Below are 21,284 nucleotides of genomic sequence, written 5' to 3'. Positions count from 1 at the left end.
CAAACGTTCATTTTAATAAAAACAAATCTATATCGTATATCATTCCAGTATTAAAATGTTTGTTGCCTGTATTTAAAGTTACATTTTGTTTAGAATGTTAGCCCAAGCAAAAAACATGCATTTACATCTTTTTAAAAGTATCTTTATGTCATACTTACAATACTGTTTTTTAAAGTCAAATTTAAGTACAAGCGATAAACAGGCACTTTTGAAATTAAAAATATAAAACCTATAGAATATATAATGCTATGCAATTTGCTGCTACAATTTTAATTTATTCCAAAATGATGTTGTTGTATTTTGTCTCACACATACACAGTCCACACCGTGTGTGTGTTTTTTGTGAAATTGGCTCAGATCCTTTGCATATTATATTCCAACAGAAACGGCAGGCATATAAGAGTGAAAAGGTTTTATGTACAAATATATACACCAAATAAATGCTTTCCTTCTTTGCCACCACAACCGAATTGCAAAAAATTGAGAAAAAGGCACTCTTCCTGATAAGTCCTGATCCATTTTGTCGCAATATTAGCCTTTAGACGCCTAAAAAAATGCAATTGTCAAAAAAAGCAGCGCAGTAGTCCTTCGTGCACTCATAGCTGCTCCTTGCCGCCTCTCTCTCGGTTCATCTTCTTCATTTTCATCCTGCGGTTCTGGAACCAGATCTTGACTTGCCTCTCGCTCAGGCTCAGTATGCGGGCCACTTCATAGCGGCGGTCCCGGCTCAGGTACATGTTGTACAGGAACTCCTTCTCCAGCTCCAGAGTCTGATATTTGGTGTAGGGGCAGCGCTTCTTTCTGCTGGAGCGCGCCTGGATCCAGTTGGCTGCAGGGTTGCCTGCACAGAGACAACATGGCTGCAATCAGTGGGCACCTTCGAGTCTAACTAGAACCGCAACAGAACCATATTTCCATCCTGATGTGTCCGTGTGAGCATCTATTTCAGGAGTGTTGAGAATCCTGTCAAATAGGGAGGGTTCTGTTCGTCTGTAGTGGGCTCCAGGACACTTTTATGGGTTAGTAAAACATTCAGTTTTACGCAGTTGTAAATCAGCAGAGGCTATTTGCATCAAGCACTTACTTGGGTCAACTTGTTTCTCCTCTTTGGGCTCGCTGTGGTTGGAAAGCTCACTTCCACTCTGCGCCCTTTCTGGACCCTCAGAACCGCTCCGACACGACAGGACCCCGCCTGGAGGTCTAGCCTCCTGGCCTCCTGGCTTGATGCTGCTTTTCGGCGGGGAGGGAGCAGGCTTTGGGGCGCTGCATGACGGCGGACGTCGGCTGGGGGGGAATCCGACGAAGGGAACGTGGTTGGGGACCGGGTCCATCCAGGGGCGCACGCCGACGCATCTGCCGTCCGACTGGTGCGCGTATGGATGGTAAATCCCCTGCGGGTGAACCGAGCGCCACGGCGGAGAGAAGACGGCGGATTTCGGGGTGAAACTGCAAGAGGAGAAGTCAGCGTGGTTCCCGGCGCCTGGCGGCCTTGCGGCCATGGTGTGCGGGGGCTGCATGAAGCGAGCACCGTACACGTCCTCCGGTTCCGAGCCCACGTAGCCGTTGGCCAGGGCGCCACTGGACGACATTTTTTGTTTTTGGACACTGGCAGTCAAAATAAAACGAGGAGCACTGTCGGGGGAAGCACCTCTCTATGAACAATCATAGTATTTTTCCTGGCCTGCATCGACACGGATTGGTTCCATGGATCACGTGATCATATTTACCAAATACTGTCAGTAAATCAAGCCTACCCTTGTGCGCCCCCTATTCTTTTTTTCTCTCTTATATGACTTTTTATTTCGCCAATAATCAAAATGTAATGGGAGAGGTGAGTAATTATAATTACACACACTCACACCCGCAAAAACGCACTCTTTTAGCCCCCCCCTTTAAAATAAAGCTTTATAGACTTGAGCCATCCTCGTAAAATAGATGCAATAACTTAAAAAAAACACAACACACGCCATTCCCGTGCTATTGTTGTGCATATCTTCTGATTTAGCTTCACTTTGGTGAAATATTCACTGCAAAGAGAGTTAATAATAACCTCTTAATACAAATATTTATGCGTCTCAATAAATGTTTTATGAGGTGCGTGTGATCATACATGCCACCTATAAAAAGCAAAGGCGTTGCCTTTTCAAAGTAGCATTAATTTGTGAAATAACAAAAAAAACAGTTTCTTACACCTTTTCGTTGAGCACAAGATAAATTAGTGTTACAGAATTCCTGATTTTGTACTTAAACATGACCCCCCCCCCCTTAATAGTGCACACTCTTGAATGCAGGCAGTGAATGCAAAGTAAAACACGCTCATTTGATTTCATGAGTGATTTTTTTTTTACTTATTTAAATTATTCTACATTTGTTGACTGTTTGCTAATTGCATTTTTCAGTCGATTACCCATAATCCTCCACAGCGCTGTATATTATCAATATTTAATACGTGAAAAGCAGCGCCTTTTGCACAAACGCAACACTTTTTATGCCTTAATGAACTAATAAGCACAACACAATTCGGATCACTTTATTGCAAGAGAGCGCATACTTGCTACACACATGCTACATAACCACACCGGAAGCTGTGTTAAGCCCTTTTATAGGCCAGTGGGAACATATTACACAGTGAGCAAACACTTTTACAACGAAACAAACGCACCCTCTGCAGCCCAGATCTACACTCCACATTATTAGGTACATCACAATGACATCCAACACATTGCTGCCTTTCCAGTGTTTTGGTTACACGGTGGTAAAATATGGAGCAAGTACACTAATAAACACACAAACTGCAGTGTCAGTCAAAAGTGAACTTTTTGATACAGATGTTGTTGCAGCAGGGGTGTCCAACATATTCCACCGAGGTCCGCATACTGAAAAAATAAAAGATGCGGGGGCCACTTTTACATTTTTTTTAAACAACATTTCAGCTTTGTGTTACTGGTAATTTTATTTGCTGTTTTTCCAAATATTTCCAACTTTATTTTCATTTTTTCTCGTAATATTATGACATTATATTTCATAATATTTGGACTTTATTATTGTAATTATATATCTTTTTCCCAACCTACTTTTCCAAAAATTGCAACTTTATTCTTTGTTATGTTTGTTTCTTATATTACAATTTTTTCCTTTTTTTTTCAGCCTTATGCTATTTTTTTCTCCTATTATTATGACTTTACTCTTGTAATATTTTGTCTTTATTCTTGTAAAAATACTGCTTTCCCCCCTCATATTTATTGTTGCTTTTTTTTTTTTTAGGGGCCAATAAAAAAACAGCCATGTGGCGTAGATGGCTCCCGGCCTGCACTTTGGACACCCCTGTGTTATAAAGTAATCCCTCGCCAATTTGCACTTCAAATTTTACAGCTTTCCCTCTATCACCATGTTTCAAAAAGAAATAAATGAATAAATCATGCTGTTCCGTGGTCGTTTACTGAAAAATACACATTTAAGCAAATTTGACCAGTTTTTTGCCTAAACTAAGCATTTTTAAGCACAAACTGAATTAAAATACAAATAGAAGGCATTCAGAAAATTCAACATTCAAAGAGGTTGGTGTTGGCATGTAGTCTTCCAGACTGGTCACTAGGTGTCAGCAATGTTACTGCAATGTTGGGTGAGACACACAAGCACCAAACTTGATTGGCGGAACAACAGGCTTTTATTGCAGGTTTGAATGATCTCACAACAGGCGCGATGATCCCTAACGCGAGCTGCTGTTTCCAAGCTGAAACTCAACTCTGAACCCCCGACGTGACTTCCTGTCCGCTGTAGCACTGGAACACATTTATAGCAATACACACGTGTAGGATTCTTATATGTCTTATTTTATGTTATTATTTCTACTATATTGGGTAAGGAGTGTAAAGGTGACTATAGGGGTGTTATTTCATGTCTAGAGGGCTCTAATAATGTTGAAAAATTTATTTAAAAGGCCATAAACAGGTTCTCTACGCTTTAACTCTGAAAATGTTCCATTTATAATTAAGGAATCCTACTTGGTGGAAATTCACTGATCATAGTTGGATCTGGAACTAATTAACCACGATAAACGAGGCATTACTGAATTAGATGTCAATGGGTTGGGTACCTAAAAAAGTGGCCGATGAGTGTCCAATAATTTAAGAAGAAAAAGTGTGGCAAGTAACACCGAGCAACATAAAGTATGGCAGGCAAAAACAATGTCCAGCGCCACACAAATGCTCCAAGCGAACATCGAAAAAGATGTGGCGAGTCGTTCAGGAGAAAGTCAGATTACAGTTCAGTTCACGCACTCGACATTCCCGACTCATTTTCTTCAGCTTCATCCTTCGGTTCTGGAACCAGATCTTGACCTGTCTGTCGCTCAGGTTGACGCTCCTGCTGATTTCCAGGCGGCGCTCGCGGGTCAGGTACATGTTGAACAGGAACTCCTTCTCCAGCTCCAAGGTCTGGTGCTTGGTGTAGGGGCACCGCTTCTTCCTGCCGCTTTTGGCCGTCAACCAGCTGCTGGTGGGGGTGTCGGTCTTGTTCTCTACAGGGGGCGGTGGGTGGAACCAAGCACATGTTGGGTTTTAGAGGTGAGATGAAGAGTCTATCCAGTATATTTAGCATGCAAGGGCAATTCATGTCCTTTATGGCATACCTTATAGAGCATCGCCCTGCAAATGTTCGAGCTTTTGCGCATAAAACACATCTCATTCACCTCAAGTTGGTAATAATTTCAAATAATTTCAAACCCCAATACATGCTGCACTGATAGTGTGGTTTTTTTCGTCGTGTGTTGAGATTTTGCACTTGATTGTAGTTGTGTGCCGTGAGATGTGTGAGTGTGTTTGGCTTCGAAAGTCCATCCGGCCTCAAAACTTGAAGTGAAATGAACACAAGTTCATTTATGGTAAGTCCTTACTGGAATTCTGGATTATGTAGACGCGGCTTCGCTAGCCTGCTAACCTCTAGCGCTAGCCTGGTGACCAGGGTCAAGGCTACACCGTGACTCCCATTCCATCTTATCACTGATTAGTGGTGAGTAGCGATACATTTTTTTTTACTTTAAATGTGTTTAATAAAGTGTGTGAGGCATATTTAGGCATTAAAGCATGGATTTTGTCGCAAGTGAACAACGGCAATTGAAGAGAGAAGGGAAGGGTTCTGGAGCTGAACCCAATTTAACCATTGCAACCGGAACTTTTATTGTGAATCCCAAATCGGAGGAAAAAGTCCACGTCAAGCTAGCAGGAGGGTTTGGAGGGGGGGGTGGAGCGAGCTGTACGTCAAAAATAGACATTTTTATGGGCGTATCAATTACTGGCTTTCATGAGGATTTACTGTACTTAGTCATGTTTTCCAGGGACAAAAAGGGCACAGATGGGTTCTCAAACTGTACCACCTTATAGCCACAATCCGTTGGACGTCTTCATGTACACACAGTGAGTGAACGAACAGTCTGAGGTCATTTCTGGCCTTCAACCTCTAATCTAAATATAACAACAGGAGATAAGATACAATACCTTTGATTACTTCACCGTGTTATTCTGTGAGAGGGTGTCTTTAAACCCCTGACCGGTAGTGTACCTTCACCACCGACCGTGAATGTACTCTGACAAAAATATAGTAGCCCTCTCCCAATTACTTTGTGTCTAAAGTAATGTAAAAACATGGCTAGTTTTTGAACTTTGACGTAACTTTTTGGAACTGTCATGACCAAAAAACATGAGCATGCACCTTTCAGCCTATGGTGGGACCCTCTCCTTTCGACACAACCAAAAGCGTGGTCATTACTACCCTACGGTACTGTCTTTACGTGTATGTTTGTACAGTATACAGGATAACCTACTCTGCCAAAATAACTTCTAAAAATAAATGTTACCACCCTCAGTCTGAAGTATATATACAATATTTGTACACGTATCCCTGAAAGTAGTAAAAGTCAAGTGTTAAGCAGTACCCTTTCAAGTAGTCCCCTTCAAATACACTCTGAACTCACTCTGCCAAAATTATAGCAACTCAATCTAAAATAATGCAAAAAAAAGCGATTTTTGTCAACTTCTTGCAGGGATTGTTATTATTTTGCTAAAGATAATCCACCGGGGTCATAAAGCAGCAAAGAACTGACTTTCACATGGACTACAAAGTTGCCTTGGCGGTGTAAAAACACTAGAACGCAAACGTGTACGCGCCCAGTGCAGCGTGCATGCATGATAAGAATACTGTAAAAGCGCGCGCCTAGAAAGCCTCTCATTAAACATTACGACTGCGGAGGCTTGTTTGTCTTTTATTCCCCGCGTTTACGACACTGGAGGCCAAACCCACCTTTCCCATCCCGCGGCACCAGCACATCAGGGCTGCACTCTGCGGCTTCCACGACGCACTTCTCCTCCTCTTCTTCTTCTTCTTCTTCTTCTTCCTCCATGGATGCGCACGGATCCGCGTTCTGGCTTGTGGGCTGCGGTTGCGGCGTGATCAGAGCCGGGCTGCGATCCAGCAGCTGGTGGCGGTAGTTCTCCTCATGCCTCCCATTGGCGTACGGCTGGCTCAGTCTGAAATAGCCCGGGACTGGAATCTCGGGGATTCGGTTCGGTTCGGACACGAGAGACTGGTATGCGTGGACGACTTCCGGCGGGGTTTTTTGCACTCTTTTCTCCGGGAACATGCAGCAGTTGCCCTCCTCCTTGATGCCCTGTGCGTATGTACAATTTGGACTGGGCGCATCGGTTCTGCACGGCTCGGCCCAGTTGTCAATTTGAGCGATATAAGAGGGCACACTTTGGTGGCTCGCGTCCCCTCTTTTGGCGAACGAAGGCACGAGTCCACAGGTTTGCATTCCGTAGCTTCCCATGTCAGACGCGTGAGACATGTGCATATTGGCGCCAAAAGTCTCCGTCCTGTACGCGCCTATTAAAGCGTCCACTAAGAATGGGTTTGCAGCAGGAGAGCTATTGGAGAAGGACATTTTTTGGGGCGAGTTGGACGTCCTTTGTAAGCAGACATGTCTCTGCTGTAAGTCAGGATGCGTCCCGACCACATGACAAGCCCACCAATGAGCTTTGAAAGTGGCCTTGAGACGCAGCCTCCTCGCGCCTATGCGCACGCTCCCACTGCACTGCAAGGCGCAGTCTGCAGCGACACCTAGAACCAGGACTTGAAATTGGTGGATAGACTTGTCGGGGGGTCGGGGGGGGAGGGTGGTGGTGTTGGGTGTGTGCATGCATGCTGCAGAGAAACACTTTGTTACAAAGTCGTTTTACAACACAAAATACGTCACGCGTCACCTCATTTGCTTGACTTGCCTGACTGGTTTCAGGCAAGTACCCTTGTCGAATGCTCACGGATCGTCTATGTGTGTGCGTGTAGTCGTCTAAGTGCATGAATGTGTGCGTGCGCGTCAGACAATGCAACCTCTTTTCTAACGTAAGTCCGTGTGTTTGCATTCACCTCAGCCTGGCGGGCAAATCCAACAACAGATAATCGTGCGTTTAGTGTGTGCGTCATGTTTTGCGGTCCAGTGTGTGAATTTAATCAAAGCTGAGGAGTCGGCGGTATTTACCGGACTTTTTTCGCCAGTTCGGCCTTGCATTAAACCGCATAACGTGCATTCCCTTTGAGTAGTGTAACGAATAGTGGCGACAAATAGACGCTATCAGACATTTTAAATGTACTCCAGCAAATACTTTCAATATCAGATTGTACTAGATAGAGTAGAATCTAAAATATATATTATTTACATATTAATATATATTTGCCATCTAAAATGTGTAAGTGAATAAAATGAGGGGTTTATCTCCTGCAGTTCTTTATTTCATTTGATTTTTTTCTGCAAATGTGTAGAAAAGAGTAAATAAAAGCACACTATTTTAAAAAAAGAGTTGTTTCTTCCCTCAGTGTTGCAAATTCATTCAAGAAAAATGGAACAGAATTATATAATTAATGTTGGTGGTATTTAATGATCAACATTTTTACTATTATTTTCATTTCAAATGCAAAGACCGTCCCTTTTTGGTATTTGGACAATAACAAAAATCACCCTTTTTTATTTTCAAAGTGAATACATGGCAACAAGAGACATTTATTTCAAATAATTCTCTTCAGTAAATCATAAAGCAAACGCCGCGATGCACTGAAATGAGTTTATTCTTTTCTTCATGCGTCACCAACAACTCATACACACAGAATATGTACACACGTCTCAACGACAAACCATTAAAAAAATAATACATGTGAGCATATTTCAGCTTTATCATACCGGAGCCACTTTCAATATGTTTGAGAGCAAAATACGACAGGAAAAAGACGATAACTCAGCGTCTATGTTATACATTTACAATGTGACATTTAAATGAGAGGATTTATATAAGTAATCCTCTTTAAATCCCAGCATTTATCAGAGTACCCAAAGGAAGAAAGTCGACGTTTTGTGCATTCAAGTCATTAAAAAAACCCAGAGTGAATACATACTGAGAATATTGGTTATAGAGGATACACTCGCTTCATTTTGCTGCCTTTAAACATTAAATACTATTTTTTTTTAAAGAATAAAGGAGGTTAAAATCAAATTGTTGGTCCATTTAAAACGTAAAAAGCCCATCCAAAGCCAACATGTTGAAACAAAGAAGCCACCCTTGAGGACGACGAAGCCTTTCCACGATGCAACGGCGAGGCTGCCCTCTTGTGGACGCTTTGGGAATTACAGCACAGTTGCTCATGTGGATTCCCTGCTGGACTTTGATTGCAACGCAGTTAAACGCTTCATGAAACGTGTTATTTAACGCCCTTTTTGCTAAATAACGGACGCTGTGGTGGGATTTAAAAAGCAGGACGCCGAAATTCGCACATGGCGTCGAGGTGAAATGACGGTGCAGCTTTAAACATAATAAAAAAGAGACAATTTGACTCACTTCCATCTTGGTCCTTTGCGTGAACAGTCTCTCTTTCTGAGACGTGAAATGAGATGTCTCCAGCTCCTCTGAGAACGAGACAGGAAAGAGTCGGACACCAAAGTCCAATAGCCCCTTATTTAGACGTTTACAGCTGCTTTTATTATTCTGTCTAGACGGTTCAAGGTTTAGTAAACAATCCAGTGTTTGAAAGAAGCTGAAATAAAGGCCCGAGGGCCACATTTCTCCTGAGGCAAAGCTGCAAGAAAGTGTCCAAAATGTTCCCTGGAAGCTGTTTTTTGTTTTGTTTTTCATGTGACATTTTACATGTTATTGAATTTCACACCACACGGGCATGCATCTTTTAAATGCACACACACACGAATAAATAATGCTGGCTAAAATAGTTCCTGATAAGAGTACATGAGTACATGAAATGAATAAATAAACGCATTATAGACACGTCACGTGGCATTTTTTTTGTGAATTTCAAATACATAGTGACTCACATATAGGGCGGGAGCAGTCTTTGGCGTGTGTATGCGTGTGTGTGTGTGTGTGTGTTGTGTATCAGAATAGAGGATTGCCGGTAAAATACTGTAAGCGGTCGCGGTTGAGCTTCTTCTCCTTCATTCTTCTGTTCTGGAACCAAATCTTCACCTGGCGGTCCGACAGGTTGAGCATCCTGGAGAGCTGCAGGCGTTTCTCCTTGTTGATGTAGACGTTGAAGAAAAACTCTCGTTCAAGTTCTCGGATCTGGTACTTGGAGTACGGACACCTCTTCTTTCTTGACTTGGTGGACAAGGCTGCACACAAAAGGGAGAGGGAGATTATTATTTCTACTTTTCTGGTGGGGGGGGGCATGTCTATCTCCACCAGCAGTACATGAAATGCACTAAAATACACTTATTTTACTTTTATTTTTGCCTATGAAGCATCATCCTCCTAAATTACATTCATTTTTCCTCTGTAAGACACGTGCACACTATTAATAATGCATTATTAATGACATAATGCTATTAATAATGATGCTATTAATAATGAAGATGAAATTACAAATAAAATATAGGTCAACATTATAGGTATAGGTGTTTTTTTATGATTTTTTTCAGTTTTTGTGGGGAAAAAAGCAAGGTTAAAGTCTAAGATATATAAAGTCATTGCAATAAAGTATTTGAAAAATCATGCATGCAACAGTATTCCAACTGCACCACACTTTTACCACCTATTTTTGCGTATGGGTGGTGTTTTTTTCATAAATAATGCAGTTTTCCATCTCAAAATGACACTTGAATACTTATTTTTGCAGGGATACGCACTTGTTCACGTGCGCTTTTCCGTCTCACGAGTTCACTTGAAATTGCACAGGGTTTGACTGGCCCAATTTAAGCCATTTTATTATGATATTTAGCGCAGTAAATTGCAAGAAAAGCGCATTCATTTTTGCCCCAGTTTGACGTCATGTGACGCAGTTTGGCGGCGCAACTTGACCCAAATAAGCAGCTCAACAATGCCATTTCCTATCCCTTGCCTAAAAAGACATGCATCTGCCCCTGTTTGTAAACAGGCACACACAACATGACGGGAAGAAGTTAAATAAGTCCACCGAAATACGCATATTGCACCCTTAATTTTATGTAAGGGACGCTTTGTGCGGATATACACACTTGTCATGACCAAAAGGTGCACTTAAATGAAGCTGTTCTCTCGTGCCCCCCCATCACAAGAGTGACACTGCATGGGAATAGTATCTCTTCCTTGACATTTCCTCCCCAGTTTGTCACTAAATTACACAAGCTATGTGTGAAAAGTGTTTTTTTTGCACTTTCTCACACTTATTTTAACAAGCAGTCAGTGCAAATGTGTAACATGAGCGAAATAATGCACAGTCCCGCATCCACATACAGTGTAAGTGTGACATTTTCCTCCTCAGATTGTCACTAAATTGCATTTATTTTGCACACACTTCATGAAAATGGACAAAATGTGCATTGGGTTTGAATAGCATCTTTTGCACATTCACCAAAAATGACTTATCCCCCCGACCCCCTTATTTTAACACAAATAATGCACTTAAATAAAGCTGTTCTACCGTCCTGCATCTCAAAAGTGCAAGAATGACACTACAGTAGCAATAAATGCATCTGTTTGCCGCTCTTGTATGACATTTCCTTCCTCAGTAAGGTCATATTGTCACTAAATTGTACTTTTTTGGCACGCGCTTCGTTAACATGCGCGAAATGTGCCTTTAGGTTTGAAAAGTACTCTTTCCATTGTCACCAAAATGCACTTATTCCCATTCATTTGTACACACGGTCAGTGCAAACGTGTAACATGAGCGAAAGAATGCACTTAAAGGAATATGTTCTGCAGTCCTGCATCTATAACTATAGTGCAAGAGTGGCATCCCCCCCCTCAGATTGTCACAAAATTGCACTTAGTTCAAACTCAATTCAAATGGACAAAATGTGCGCTGAAAATGAAAAGTATTGTTTGCATTTTTACCATAAAGCAGTGCAAACGTGTAACATGGACGTAACTGCACAGTACTAAATGCAGCTGTTTGACCTTTTCCTCCTCAACAATGTCGCAAAAGTGCACTTAGTTTGCACACTCTTAATCAACGTGGACAAAATATGCATTCGGTTTGACAATTATTTTTTTGCATTGTCACCAAAAACCACTAATTTGGACGCAGTGTCAGTGCAAACATGAAATAATGCACTTTAAAAAGCTGCATGCATTTGTTCGCCTCTCTTGTTTGACATTTTCATCCCCAGTAATGTCAGATTGAGGCTAAATTGCCCTTATTTTGCACACGCTTAATCAACACGGCTACAATGTGCACTGGTGTGTTTTGCATTGTCACCAAAAAGCACTTATTCTTCCTTATATGGGCGCAGGGTCAGTGCAAACATGAAATAATGAAGCTTTTCTGTGGACGAGTCTGTTATGTGAGCCGCACGTGAAGACTTTGCCATTGTAAATAGCTTTACAGCCGTAAAGAGCATCTTATTGGGATATAAAACGCGTTTGCATGCTTATAAACGAGCGTGCGCGGCCACGGCGAAGGACACGCCATTGTCCACGTCGGACAGGACCAATAAAGGACTGCAGGGGACCCACTCTGCTGGCTGCTCTTGTCGCCACAGTTGGAGGACGAGTCCTCGTCCACGCTGGCCGCCGCGTCGCCGCCGTGCTCCTCCACTTTGGCGTCGCCGTCGCTCTTTTGTCCGGGCTGCTCCGCGCCGCCTTTGTCCGGGTTGGAACCGTCGAAGAACTGGTCGAAGCCCTGCGGCAGGACGCCGTTGCGGCCGACGCCGGTGAAGAAGTTGCACGGCGAGCCGGTGCCCGCGTGGGGGGCGCCGTACAGGGGCTCGTTTTTGAAGGAAGACTGGATCAGATCCCTGTGCATGATCTCCTCGGAGGCGTAGTAGGAGGCGTAGTTACCCCGGTAGTGCCATTTGCTGGGGTGCTCCAGTCCGTAGTCCCTGAAGGAGACCTCCCGCACAGGTTGTCCGATGTTGGCCGAGTAGGGGAAATTCACCTGGCAGGAGGTGCTTTGCGGCAAAAAGGAGGAGACGGAGGTGAAATCAGGCGTGGAGACGTAATAGGTGCAGCTGGGCAGGTACATATTGGACGCGCGCTCGTCGTAGTCCGTCATGTCTGCTCCCGGTTCCTCCTTGCTGCCGCGCAGGAGCAGGAGAGGCTTTGGCGGCTCCACGGTGTTAAACTTGGGCCATCTGGCGCAGCCAAGACGCGCGCAAAGGGGAGGAAAAATCGCACGCAGGCTCGCTATACATCTTGATCGATTCTTGAGGTAATTGTGTCATGTGATCCCCAGCCGAGAAATTACCATACATCAATATCAGTCATTAAAAAAAAAGTGTGGGGAGAAACTCATGTGAGGCCGTGGGAGAGCCTCCATTGGCTCCCGGGATGCTGGGAACTCCTCTCGTGCGCCATCATGCCCGAGGAGGGAGGAAGAGGAAGACTCTGGAAGATTTCAATGGAATCTCACTCACGGAGGAGTGACACATGACAGCAGCCATCATTTGTGCACTGCAATCCTGGTTTTCTACCCTCCACCCTCCACCCCCCGCCCCCACCAATTCCACACGACCCCACCCAGGCATGGAAGCATTGACGTTGACCTCCAGCCTTATTAATGAAGGGCGAATACGGAGGAGAAGAGGAAGAAGAAGAAGAGAAACCCCGCCAAGGCCACATGCGCGTCCACCTTAACGCACCAGCAAACACAAAGAGTCACGTGATGTGATTACACATTTGAAGCCTCATTGCGTGGCCTCAATGTGCGCACGATGATGCTTGGCGCAGTTAAAGGCGCATAAACAAACGCATGATGGCTTGTAATTGCACATTCTTTATTGTCTGCCGCGCAATCAAACACACTCTGCACCCCCCCCCCCACCCCCCACACCCTCCTCCCCCAGCCCCTCACGAGTGCGACGATAGAAGGAATTAAAAAGAAATGTGCGTTTAAAGGTCTTTTTTGATGTTATGGAAACGCACGTGCAAGTACAAGTCACACGCACACGTCTTAATTAAAGATATGCACATAATAAGGCTGCACGTTTGTGTCGTGTTTGTATAACTGCAACACACACACACACACACACACACTCACACAGGCCATATAATCTGCAGTAAACTAATATACAGTCAAATAAACAAAACCTCTTCACGTTTCTATGCAGTTTTATTAAGTGTATCATGGATTCGCTTTGAAGGCACAAAAAATGCGTGCATGACCACCCGTGAGCAGCATGGGTGTTGCAGTGTGTGTGAGTGAGTCTTCTTGGAGGTCACACGCAATGTGGCTGGCTCGAAGGCGACGGCCTTTATTGTTACTGTGGTGGGGGGGAGACATCAGCTCTGTGTTCACCCTCCACTGCACCACACTTTGTCTCCAGCACTGCAGGGATGGAAAAAATACACACGCGCGCGAAATAAATGGAGCACCTTTAAGTTACAACCTTGAATTTGAATTCACTGGCTTCTATAAAGAACATCTCTGAAAGTCAGCCGGTGAGGGGTGTACAGTAGTGGGGGTTTTTATTCTACTTTTGGCCACGTTTTAGCCCCCCTTCTGTCACCACGTGTGCTCTAAAATCTGTTTAGCTTTGCACGCGTCAGTGTTTTTCATATATGTTGTGAAACTTCTGCTAGAAAGAACACTATTACTAATGCAGAAACATCCCGACTTGGAGAAAAACCCAAAACAAATCCAACAAATGTTCTTTACTTGATACATTTGGTTGTATTTTTTAAAATATGTTTATATTTAAATTATATGTCATAGAGCACTATTGCAAACGGAGGAAACTCCTGACTGGTAAAAGAAAAAAAATCCAACAAATTTTTTAATTTTATACATTTTGTTGCATCCTTTTATATTTTTATTTACATTATTTATAGCTTTTAGTTAGTTAAAAATCTAAAATGCACTTATATTTGCAGCCTGTCCCATTGTTATTTGTGACTGATAATAGAATATATACAGTATGTCATATGGCCAACAATGCAGTGAATTACTTTGGATACCGGTCAGCTCACCAAAAAAAGATGGAATAGTGGAATAGTTCCAAATACTGCAAAAACAAATATTAAAAAAAACCTTCCTACCTTACCCTGAAATGCTGTAAAAATCAAATTTTTAAAAAAGTGTTATTTGATTATTTTTTATATAATTTTCACCTCTTTTATGTCACTGTTGTCGTGTGTTTTTAAAAGATATTAACATGCTTTTGACATTTCAAACATCTTAAACGCTACTTGTAAAGAAATCCAAGTTACTTCTATTGTTCTCATGGAATGTGTCTGTAAAATTGATGAAGTACTGTATTATTTATACTGTATATATAAACTAGAAACTACTATAAGATACACTATACTACAACCTATAAACTAGCTGTACATAGAGAGAGAATAATATATAGAGATAAATTATATGTACATATACATATATATATATATATATATATATATATATATATATATATATATATATATATATATATATATATATATATATATTATATATATATACATATACATATATATATATATTATATATATATACATATACATATATATATATATATATATATATATATATATATATATATATGTATCAGCTGATACAACTTGGAACCACATTTCTTGGCTTATACCAGCTATGTATTCATCACTATGTATTTCTTTTTCTATGTAATTTAATATTGATTTCTGTTTGTTTGCTTTTTATTCATCTATTCAGCTTCTTTTCTTAATTATGGGACACTTATCAGCCCGATGCGTGGGAAGCAGCAATGCACAGTCCACTAACTTGACCTTAACTTTGTTTGGCACCCCCACTGTCTTTAGGGCCCGCAGCTAAATGACGCTGTCTGGCGGCGTTTTGCCGCAATAAAGCAATAAAGTCACAAAATGGGGGCGGAAACGTTGCACAGAGGAAGCTCTCTCGCCTTTGCCGCTCCAAATAGTCTCCAGCAGTAAAAAAAAAAAAAGAAAAAAAAAGGATGCTTACTCAAACGTCTTGTTTAGCATCCTGGACACACCATTAAAGATTTAGACTCCATTATATTCCAATGTCCTTGAGGGTCGTCACTCTCCTTAACATGTTAAATACTGCTATGATTCGACACTAATGTCTTGGAGTGATGATGAAGCAGGCTTAGTTAAAGCAATATTACGTACTAGGATACATATCATTGTACTTGCATGCATCCCAATGTGGAATTACTGTTAGCGACCTGCATGTTGTGTGCTTCTTTGGAGCAAGATTCTATAAAGGAGACTGCTACGAAGTTGCATGTTTGGCTTCTGATTGTTTAGCTGCAGTAACCTTCAAGTGGCTTTGCAACGGTGCAGCCGCAACGACACGTTGCACATGCGCCATAACACAAACCAATCACATCATTTGTAGCTTTTTTTTTTTTTTTACTTACAATTAAAATGAGACTTTCTATGCAAAATGCAATCAAAATGATTTCTTTATACACAGTGCACACGCTTTCAATAGACAGTTTTTTTTTCAAGAATAGTACGTGACAGTAATTTGTTTAGTTGTTTTCTTGCAAGCTGTAGCACGTTTGTCAATAAATAAAATGTACTGGATCATTTAGCGTGCACGCGTATGTCATTTTCGGGTTGCAGAAAAAAAAAGTGTAGTATTTGGTTGGAGCCAAGCTGCGCGTGCCACGCTTTAAGATGTATGCATCATGTTTAACTGTAAAAAAAAAAAAACGGAATTACTGGTAAAATAAAGTCGGGAACGATGCAGAAAAATGCACTGAAACTGTTAACGGTAACATTTTCAAACAATTATTTCAACATGCTACCCATTTTGGTGGAATTTTGTGAAATAAACAGAAAAAAACAATTCGTATTCACGTGAGATGAACTCAGTACATTTTTTAATTTTAATTATTTATACGTATTATTTTTTGACACAATGCATGTGTGGAAAAAAAACAAAAAATATCCAATATTCTAAATGAATTCGGTAGATGGCATGTGTAATTTATAAGAATAAATAATAACTACTAAAGCAACAGTTCATTTAGACCTTGACAAAAGTATTTTTCTGCCTCAAATTTCGCTTTTTGTATCTTAAGTTTCCTTTTATGGAGTTCACTTAATATATTCACATGCATTCTGATTATTATTCAAATATTGGTAAAGAATAAGTCACTTGACGTCAAAAAAAAAGACATTTATTTACAATAAAGCAGTGAAATGAGAAAATAGACGTGCATGCATATGTGTATTATTATATACATATATATTTATGTATGTATAATAGAATGGGCCTAAACATAAACTTGATTTTAAGACACACAAGTCACAGAGGGAAAAAACAACAACCCACAAATATTTTAAATAGTCATTTAGGAGGCTCGTGTCCTCGCGTCCAAACCGTCCATGGCTGCCTGACTGTGAAGTATGACGTAACGGGGGACTGAAGCATCTCACGTACGTTTATAAATAAAAAGTCCACGTCTGGGGTGGTCCAAAACATGAGGTATACTTCTTCATCACCCACCCCCAAACTCGTCATCAATACGCACCAAAGGCTTGTTCTCGCATCAGGAGTCGTTTCTTCTTCATCCTGCGGTTCTGGAACCAAATTTTCACCTGCTGGTCGCTCAGGTCCAGTCTGTCAGAAAGCTCCTTCCGCTTCTGCCTGTTGATGAACTCATTGAGGAGGAATTCGCTCTCAAGTTCAGCCAGCTGAGGTTTGGAGTAAGGCTTCCTCTTCTTTCTGCTCCTCACCAGGTGGGACGAGCACCATGGACCACCTGCAGCCGACACACGCACACACACGCACACACACACACACACACGAATATTGACAATCAACGCCATTATTGATGCACAAAGCCACTTTGAACGTGCAAAGTGCATCTCAAAAAATGAGAATAGCATTGAAAAATTCATAGGTCAATTCAAAAAGTGAAACTTTTATATTCTGAAGTGAAACATTTCAATATAAGAAGTATTTTAAAAAATAATTTTGATGATTCATTTAAAAAACAAAATGCAGTATCTCATAAAATGTGAAAAACCTCAACATAATACATGATTTGTATTTATTGTATTATTTTTAAAAGATTTTTGTATTTAATTTGCCTTTCCTGAAATCAAATAATTTTTGCACAATACTCAAATGTATGGAGATGCAGCTGGATATTTTTATTGTTTTATGTCTTGCACTTAAACACATTTTGGAACACATTGTTTCTGCTATTATGAAGTATGAAATACACGTCATACCAGTGACATAAGGAAGCCTAAAAATGAGCAACAAGTAAATAAGGAGGTTTTCTCATATTTATCTGTGTCGGTGCATATTTCTACATAAACATAACACTTTTCTTGACCTTGAAAGTGTTTGAATTTGAACATAAGTCTTAGCAATATGGCCAGCATCAAAACACAACACGTGGCCCATTGTTTATAAGTCATACATAGAGTACATGGAACACAACAGTGACATGGACAGACTATTATATGACTATGGCATTCTTTGCAATAGTTTCCCAACAACAAAAATGTACTTGACCTTCAGCAAAAGTGGACCTGGTGCACGTGAGAGCGGAAGGAGGCCGAGCTTGCTGTTTATTGTTTGCATGGAGTCGACCTGCAGAGTCCTGCTCCAGCTGGATGGCAGAACCTCGGTCCTCCACGTCCAAATACCCGCGCAGCCCCCCGGCGTGGCCTTGCAGCTCCTCCGCGTAGACCTGATGGGGTCCGGCCGGCGGTGGCGCCTTGTGGTCGGGGCCCTGCAGACACCGCGGTGCAGGCGGAGGCTCCTCCGGGGCAGCAGCCTTGGCGGGGTTGTTGTTGTTTACAGGCGCGGTCGGGTTGGCGCGGAACGGAGGGCAGTAGGCTCCGAAGGCGCGGTTCTGTGGTGGCGCGACCGGGCCGGACGTGCACGAACTTGAGGCGGGCCACGGGAGCGTGCACAGCTCTGCCCTCCTGTTGAAAGGGATGTGGTGGTGGTGATGGTGGAGCGCGGGCATGTGGGCCCCATTGCCCCGCAAGTTGGACAAATAGAGCGACTCGGGGGTGGGGGCCAAATTCAACAGAGGTCCAACATATCCCGGGTTCAGAGGGTTCCGCTCGCACATTGCCATGGAGCTTCGCGCACACGCTTCTTGCAAAGCTTTTTAGCAACTCCCGAAGAATAACTGCTAGCTAATTGGTGATTTGTCAATGGGGAGTCACGTGACGTACTGCCGCCCCACCCTCAGGCTCCAAATAGAGCGGAACCAAACTCCATGCTGGTCAATGTGTGTGTGTGTGTGTGTGTGTGTGTGTAGTCATCTATTTTCCACCTTTAGTGTGATTTATTAGAATAAAAACACCGTAAAGCCTCTATGGCAGGAGCAAGAGCTTTTTTTTTAAATATGCGGCAACCAGCATTCTCAAATGGTTCAAGAAAGTAAAAAAACCCAAAACGACTCTACATACTCCTACTACATTTGTTTTTGCCACCAAACATGCTATGTCTGCCTCAAAACTACACGTTATTAAAGCTACCAGGAAACAGCTGTATTTTTTTCTTTCAAACGAGCACCAATAATAATGCTAACATTCATAATTACTCCCACACACCAAGTTTGATTAAAACTTGTTTGCCTCATTGAAATACCCATTCATCCAACTACAGGGGCCTTTGATATAATTTTATAGATATTTTTTATATTTTTTTTTAATAAAAAAATTATTGAAGTATATATAAAATATATTTTTAAAAATTCTTAAGATAAAAAAGTCACTTTTTTAAATTGACTTTTAATTATTTTATTATATATATAAAAATAAAAAATATAATACACACATATATAAATGATGTATAATATATAATTATATTTTAAATATTATATAATGAGTATTTCAGCTTTTTGCTCTGTTTTTTTCTCATTTTTGCTGTTTTTTTTTTATTTCTATATGCGCAGGCCAATAAAAACAAACGGGCTGCACCTTGGGCACCCCTGGCTTATCCTGCTCAAGGTGAGAAGGCGCCGGAGCCTATCCCAGACAACTTTGTGCGAAAGGCTCACTAACAGCCGTCATAAGGTAAATATGAATATACTATATTGCCATTATTACATCAGCATATTAACCATTCGTTTACACTTAAAACCCCCACCTAAAATGGCTTTAGTGTTCATGATGTTCATCAAAAGAGACGTTCAGGGTTCATCGTAGCCACTAACTGCATCTTACAAAATGAGAGTAAAATGTGCTTCAAATCACAGCAAAAATGCGCATTCATACGTGGTTTATATGATTGCGACTGGCCTGTAAAATGCAGAGAGCTGAGCTAAAATAAGCTAAACTAAGATGCTTCAATTTCGTGTGCCATTTGCATACAGAGCTTGTATTTGTGCTTTGATTGCGACTTTTACGGGTCTTACGGTTTCATGCTGCAGCATTAGAAAATATAAGAAACAATGAAGTCCTTCTGTGCCGATCATCAGCAGACAATCATCACGCACTTGATTTGAAATCATCCATTTTCATGACGCACAGCCACGATGATGCATATTCGGTCATATGATGCAACTGGAATCCAACACACGGCAGCACAATTTGACGTTTCCCGACTGGATTATTGGCATCGTTTGTTCTTTAAATTGACATTATGCGCGTTTTAAATGTCTGGAATTGGATATTACAGATGTGTTCAATTCAAGAGGGGCGGCGAGTGTTGTATTCACGGTCTAAGAACTATTTTAAAGCTGCAAAACGAGGGAATAATCACGATTACGATCAATGCTGTTGCAAAAACTGCAACATCCACACACACAAAAAATAATTCAAACATAATTATCTGCTTAATTTCACATTTTAAACATTTCTTCTTGCATTCAACACCCCGGTTGAACCCATAAAAGCACTTTATAGGGACAACAAGGCAGGTTAATACGAAAAACACATTTTTATTTGAAAGTCATGCACGTGTCACGTTACCACTGCACCATTTGCCGTGCGAATAATGAATTAAAAATACTTTTAACTTTACAATATATATATGATAATACTATATACTATATAATAATACTTTTAAAAACACACGTGATTATTTCACCCCTTGACGGAGAACACAAGGAAATCTGTTTTTTTTGTGTGTGCAAAATTCATTAATTTCGTAATTTAGGACCAGAATATTCACCAGCAGTCTTATCCGAGTGCATTTTTCTATCAAACCAAATATATTTATTGGTCCTTTGCAGGAAATTGCTTGGCTACAGCGGCCACAGTGTGGTACAAACACGAAAAAAACTAAGAATACAACATTTAAAGGAGAAAAATGTAAATGGAATAAGTAAAATACAATTAAAACATAAACAGCCTCCTCTATGAGCATCAATATTTGTGTATAAATACCGTGCAGTGAGGGTAAACGAATTGAAATGTGCAATTGTTGAAGAGATGCAGAAAAATGTGCAGAAAAATCCACATGGAAGACAGCATAAGCGAACATCACTGGTAACCTTCACATACACAGCATAAAAAACACATTATCAACAATTAAGTCTGCCTTATGTCTGAAATAGTGACCATTTCCCAATATTTGAGATAAACACTTCACATTTGTATATATAATACCACACACTACTCAAAAGAAACGTCCTGAAATATAAATAAAGCAATATTTGCCTTTTTTAAACTCCAGATTCCCGGTGTAAAAGTGGAGGTGGAAATAAGGAGTGTTGTTGTGCTTTTTTTTTTTTTTTTTTACTGCTCTTTGTCTGTTGGAGGAGCCAAAGTGAGGAGCTTCACTGTGCTCGTTTCCTGTGAAGGAAACTATCCGCAGTATTGTCCTTGGTAATAAACTTGCTGCTGCTGCTTCCCTCGTTCAAGTTCTATGCTGGTCTGACACACACCCAT

General features: G+C 41.2%; 4 protein-coding genes across 4 annotated transcripts; all 4 read right to left on the bottom strand.

Annotated features, from left to right (window-relative positions):
- Positions 1 to 466: 466 nt before the first annotated feature.
- hoxd9a (homeobox D9a) lies at positions 467 to 1,621 on the bottom strand. The gene is made up of 2 exons (XM_054787100.1): positions 1,085 to 1,621; positions 467 to 841 (listed from the first exon to the last, which is right to left on the bottom strand). The coding sequence occupies exons 1-2, from the start codon at positions 1,587 to 1,589 to the stop codon at positions 597 to 599; spliced, it is 750 nt and encodes a 249-aa protein (XP_054643075.1). The 5' UTR covers positions 1,590 to 1,621; the 3' UTR covers positions 467 to 596.
- Positions 1,622 to 3,491: 1,870 nt separating this feature from the next.
- hoxd10a (homeobox D10a) lies at positions 3,492 to 6,985 on the bottom strand. Its single transcript, XM_054787099.1, has 2 exons — positions 6,298 to 6,985; positions 3,492 to 4,519 (listed from the first exon to the last, which is right to left on the bottom strand). Exons 1-2 carry the CDS (start codon positions 6,935 to 6,937, stop codon positions 4,245 to 4,247), a joined length of 915 nt encoding a protein of 304 aa, XP_054643074.1. The 5' UTR covers positions 6,938 to 6,985; the 3' UTR covers positions 3,492 to 4,244.
- Positions 6,986 to 9,428: 2,443 nt separating this feature from the next.
- hoxd11a (homeobox D11a) lies at positions 9,429 to 12,721 on the bottom strand. Its single transcript, XM_054787316.1, is given in 4 exon segments — positions 9,429 to 9,664; positions 11,985 to 12,528; positions 12,531 to 12,698; positions 12,701 to 12,721. Coding segments are annotated over 4 exon segments (969 nt in total).
- A 3,977-nt stretch (positions 12,722 to 16,698) lies between these two features.
- Positions 16,699 to 18,520, bottom strand: hoxd12a (homeobox D12a). Its single transcript, XM_054787513.1, has 2 exons — positions 17,947 to 18,520; positions 16,699 to 17,182 (listed from the first exon to the last, which is right to left on the bottom strand). Exons 1-2 carry the CDS (start codon positions 18,518 to 18,520, stop codon positions 16,941 to 16,943), a joined length of 816 nt encoding a protein of 271 aa, XP_054643488.1. The 3' UTR covers positions 16,699 to 16,940.
- Between the last annotated feature and the right edge of the window lie 2,764 nt (positions 18,521 to 21,284).

This window comes from Dunckerocampus dactyliophorus, chromosome 9, assembly GCF_027744805.1.
Source record: "Dunckerocampus dactyliophorus isolate RoL2022-P2 chromosome 9, RoL_Ddac_1.1, whole genome shotgun sequence".
Lineage (NCBI taxonomy): Eukaryota > Metazoa > Chordata > Actinopteri > Syngnathiformes > Syngnathidae > Dunckerocampus > Dunckerocampus dactyliophorus.
This window is presented reverse-complemented; position numbering and strand designations above follow the sequence as displayed.

Bases quoted from the DNA above. Each gene is read 5' to 3' on its own strand.
- hoxd9a (XM_054787100.1), bottom strand. From the start codon at position 1,589: ATGTCGTCCAGTGGCGCCCTGGCCAACGGCTACGTGGGCTCGGAACCG. The intron at 842-1,084 runs GTAAGTGCTTGA...GTCTCTGTGCAG, and splicing joins GGAGAAACAAGTTGACCCAA to GCAACCCTGCAGCCAACTGG.
- hoxd12a (XM_054787513.1), bottom strand. From the start codon at position 18,520: ATGGCAATGTGCGAGCGGAACCCTCTGAACCCGGGATATGTTGGACCT. The intron at 17,183-17,946 runs GTCAAGTACATT...TGTCGGCTGCAG, and splicing joins CAGGTCCACTTTTGCTGAAG to GTGGTCCATGGTGCTCGTCC.
- hoxd10a (XM_054787099.1), bottom strand. From the start codon at position 6,937: ATGTCCTTCTCCAATAGCTCTCCTGCTGCAAACCCATTCTTAGTGGAC. The intron at 4,520-6,297 runs GTGGGTTTGGCC...CGCCCCCTGTAG, and splicing joins GGTGCCGCGGGATGGGAAAG to AGAACAAGACCGACACCCCC.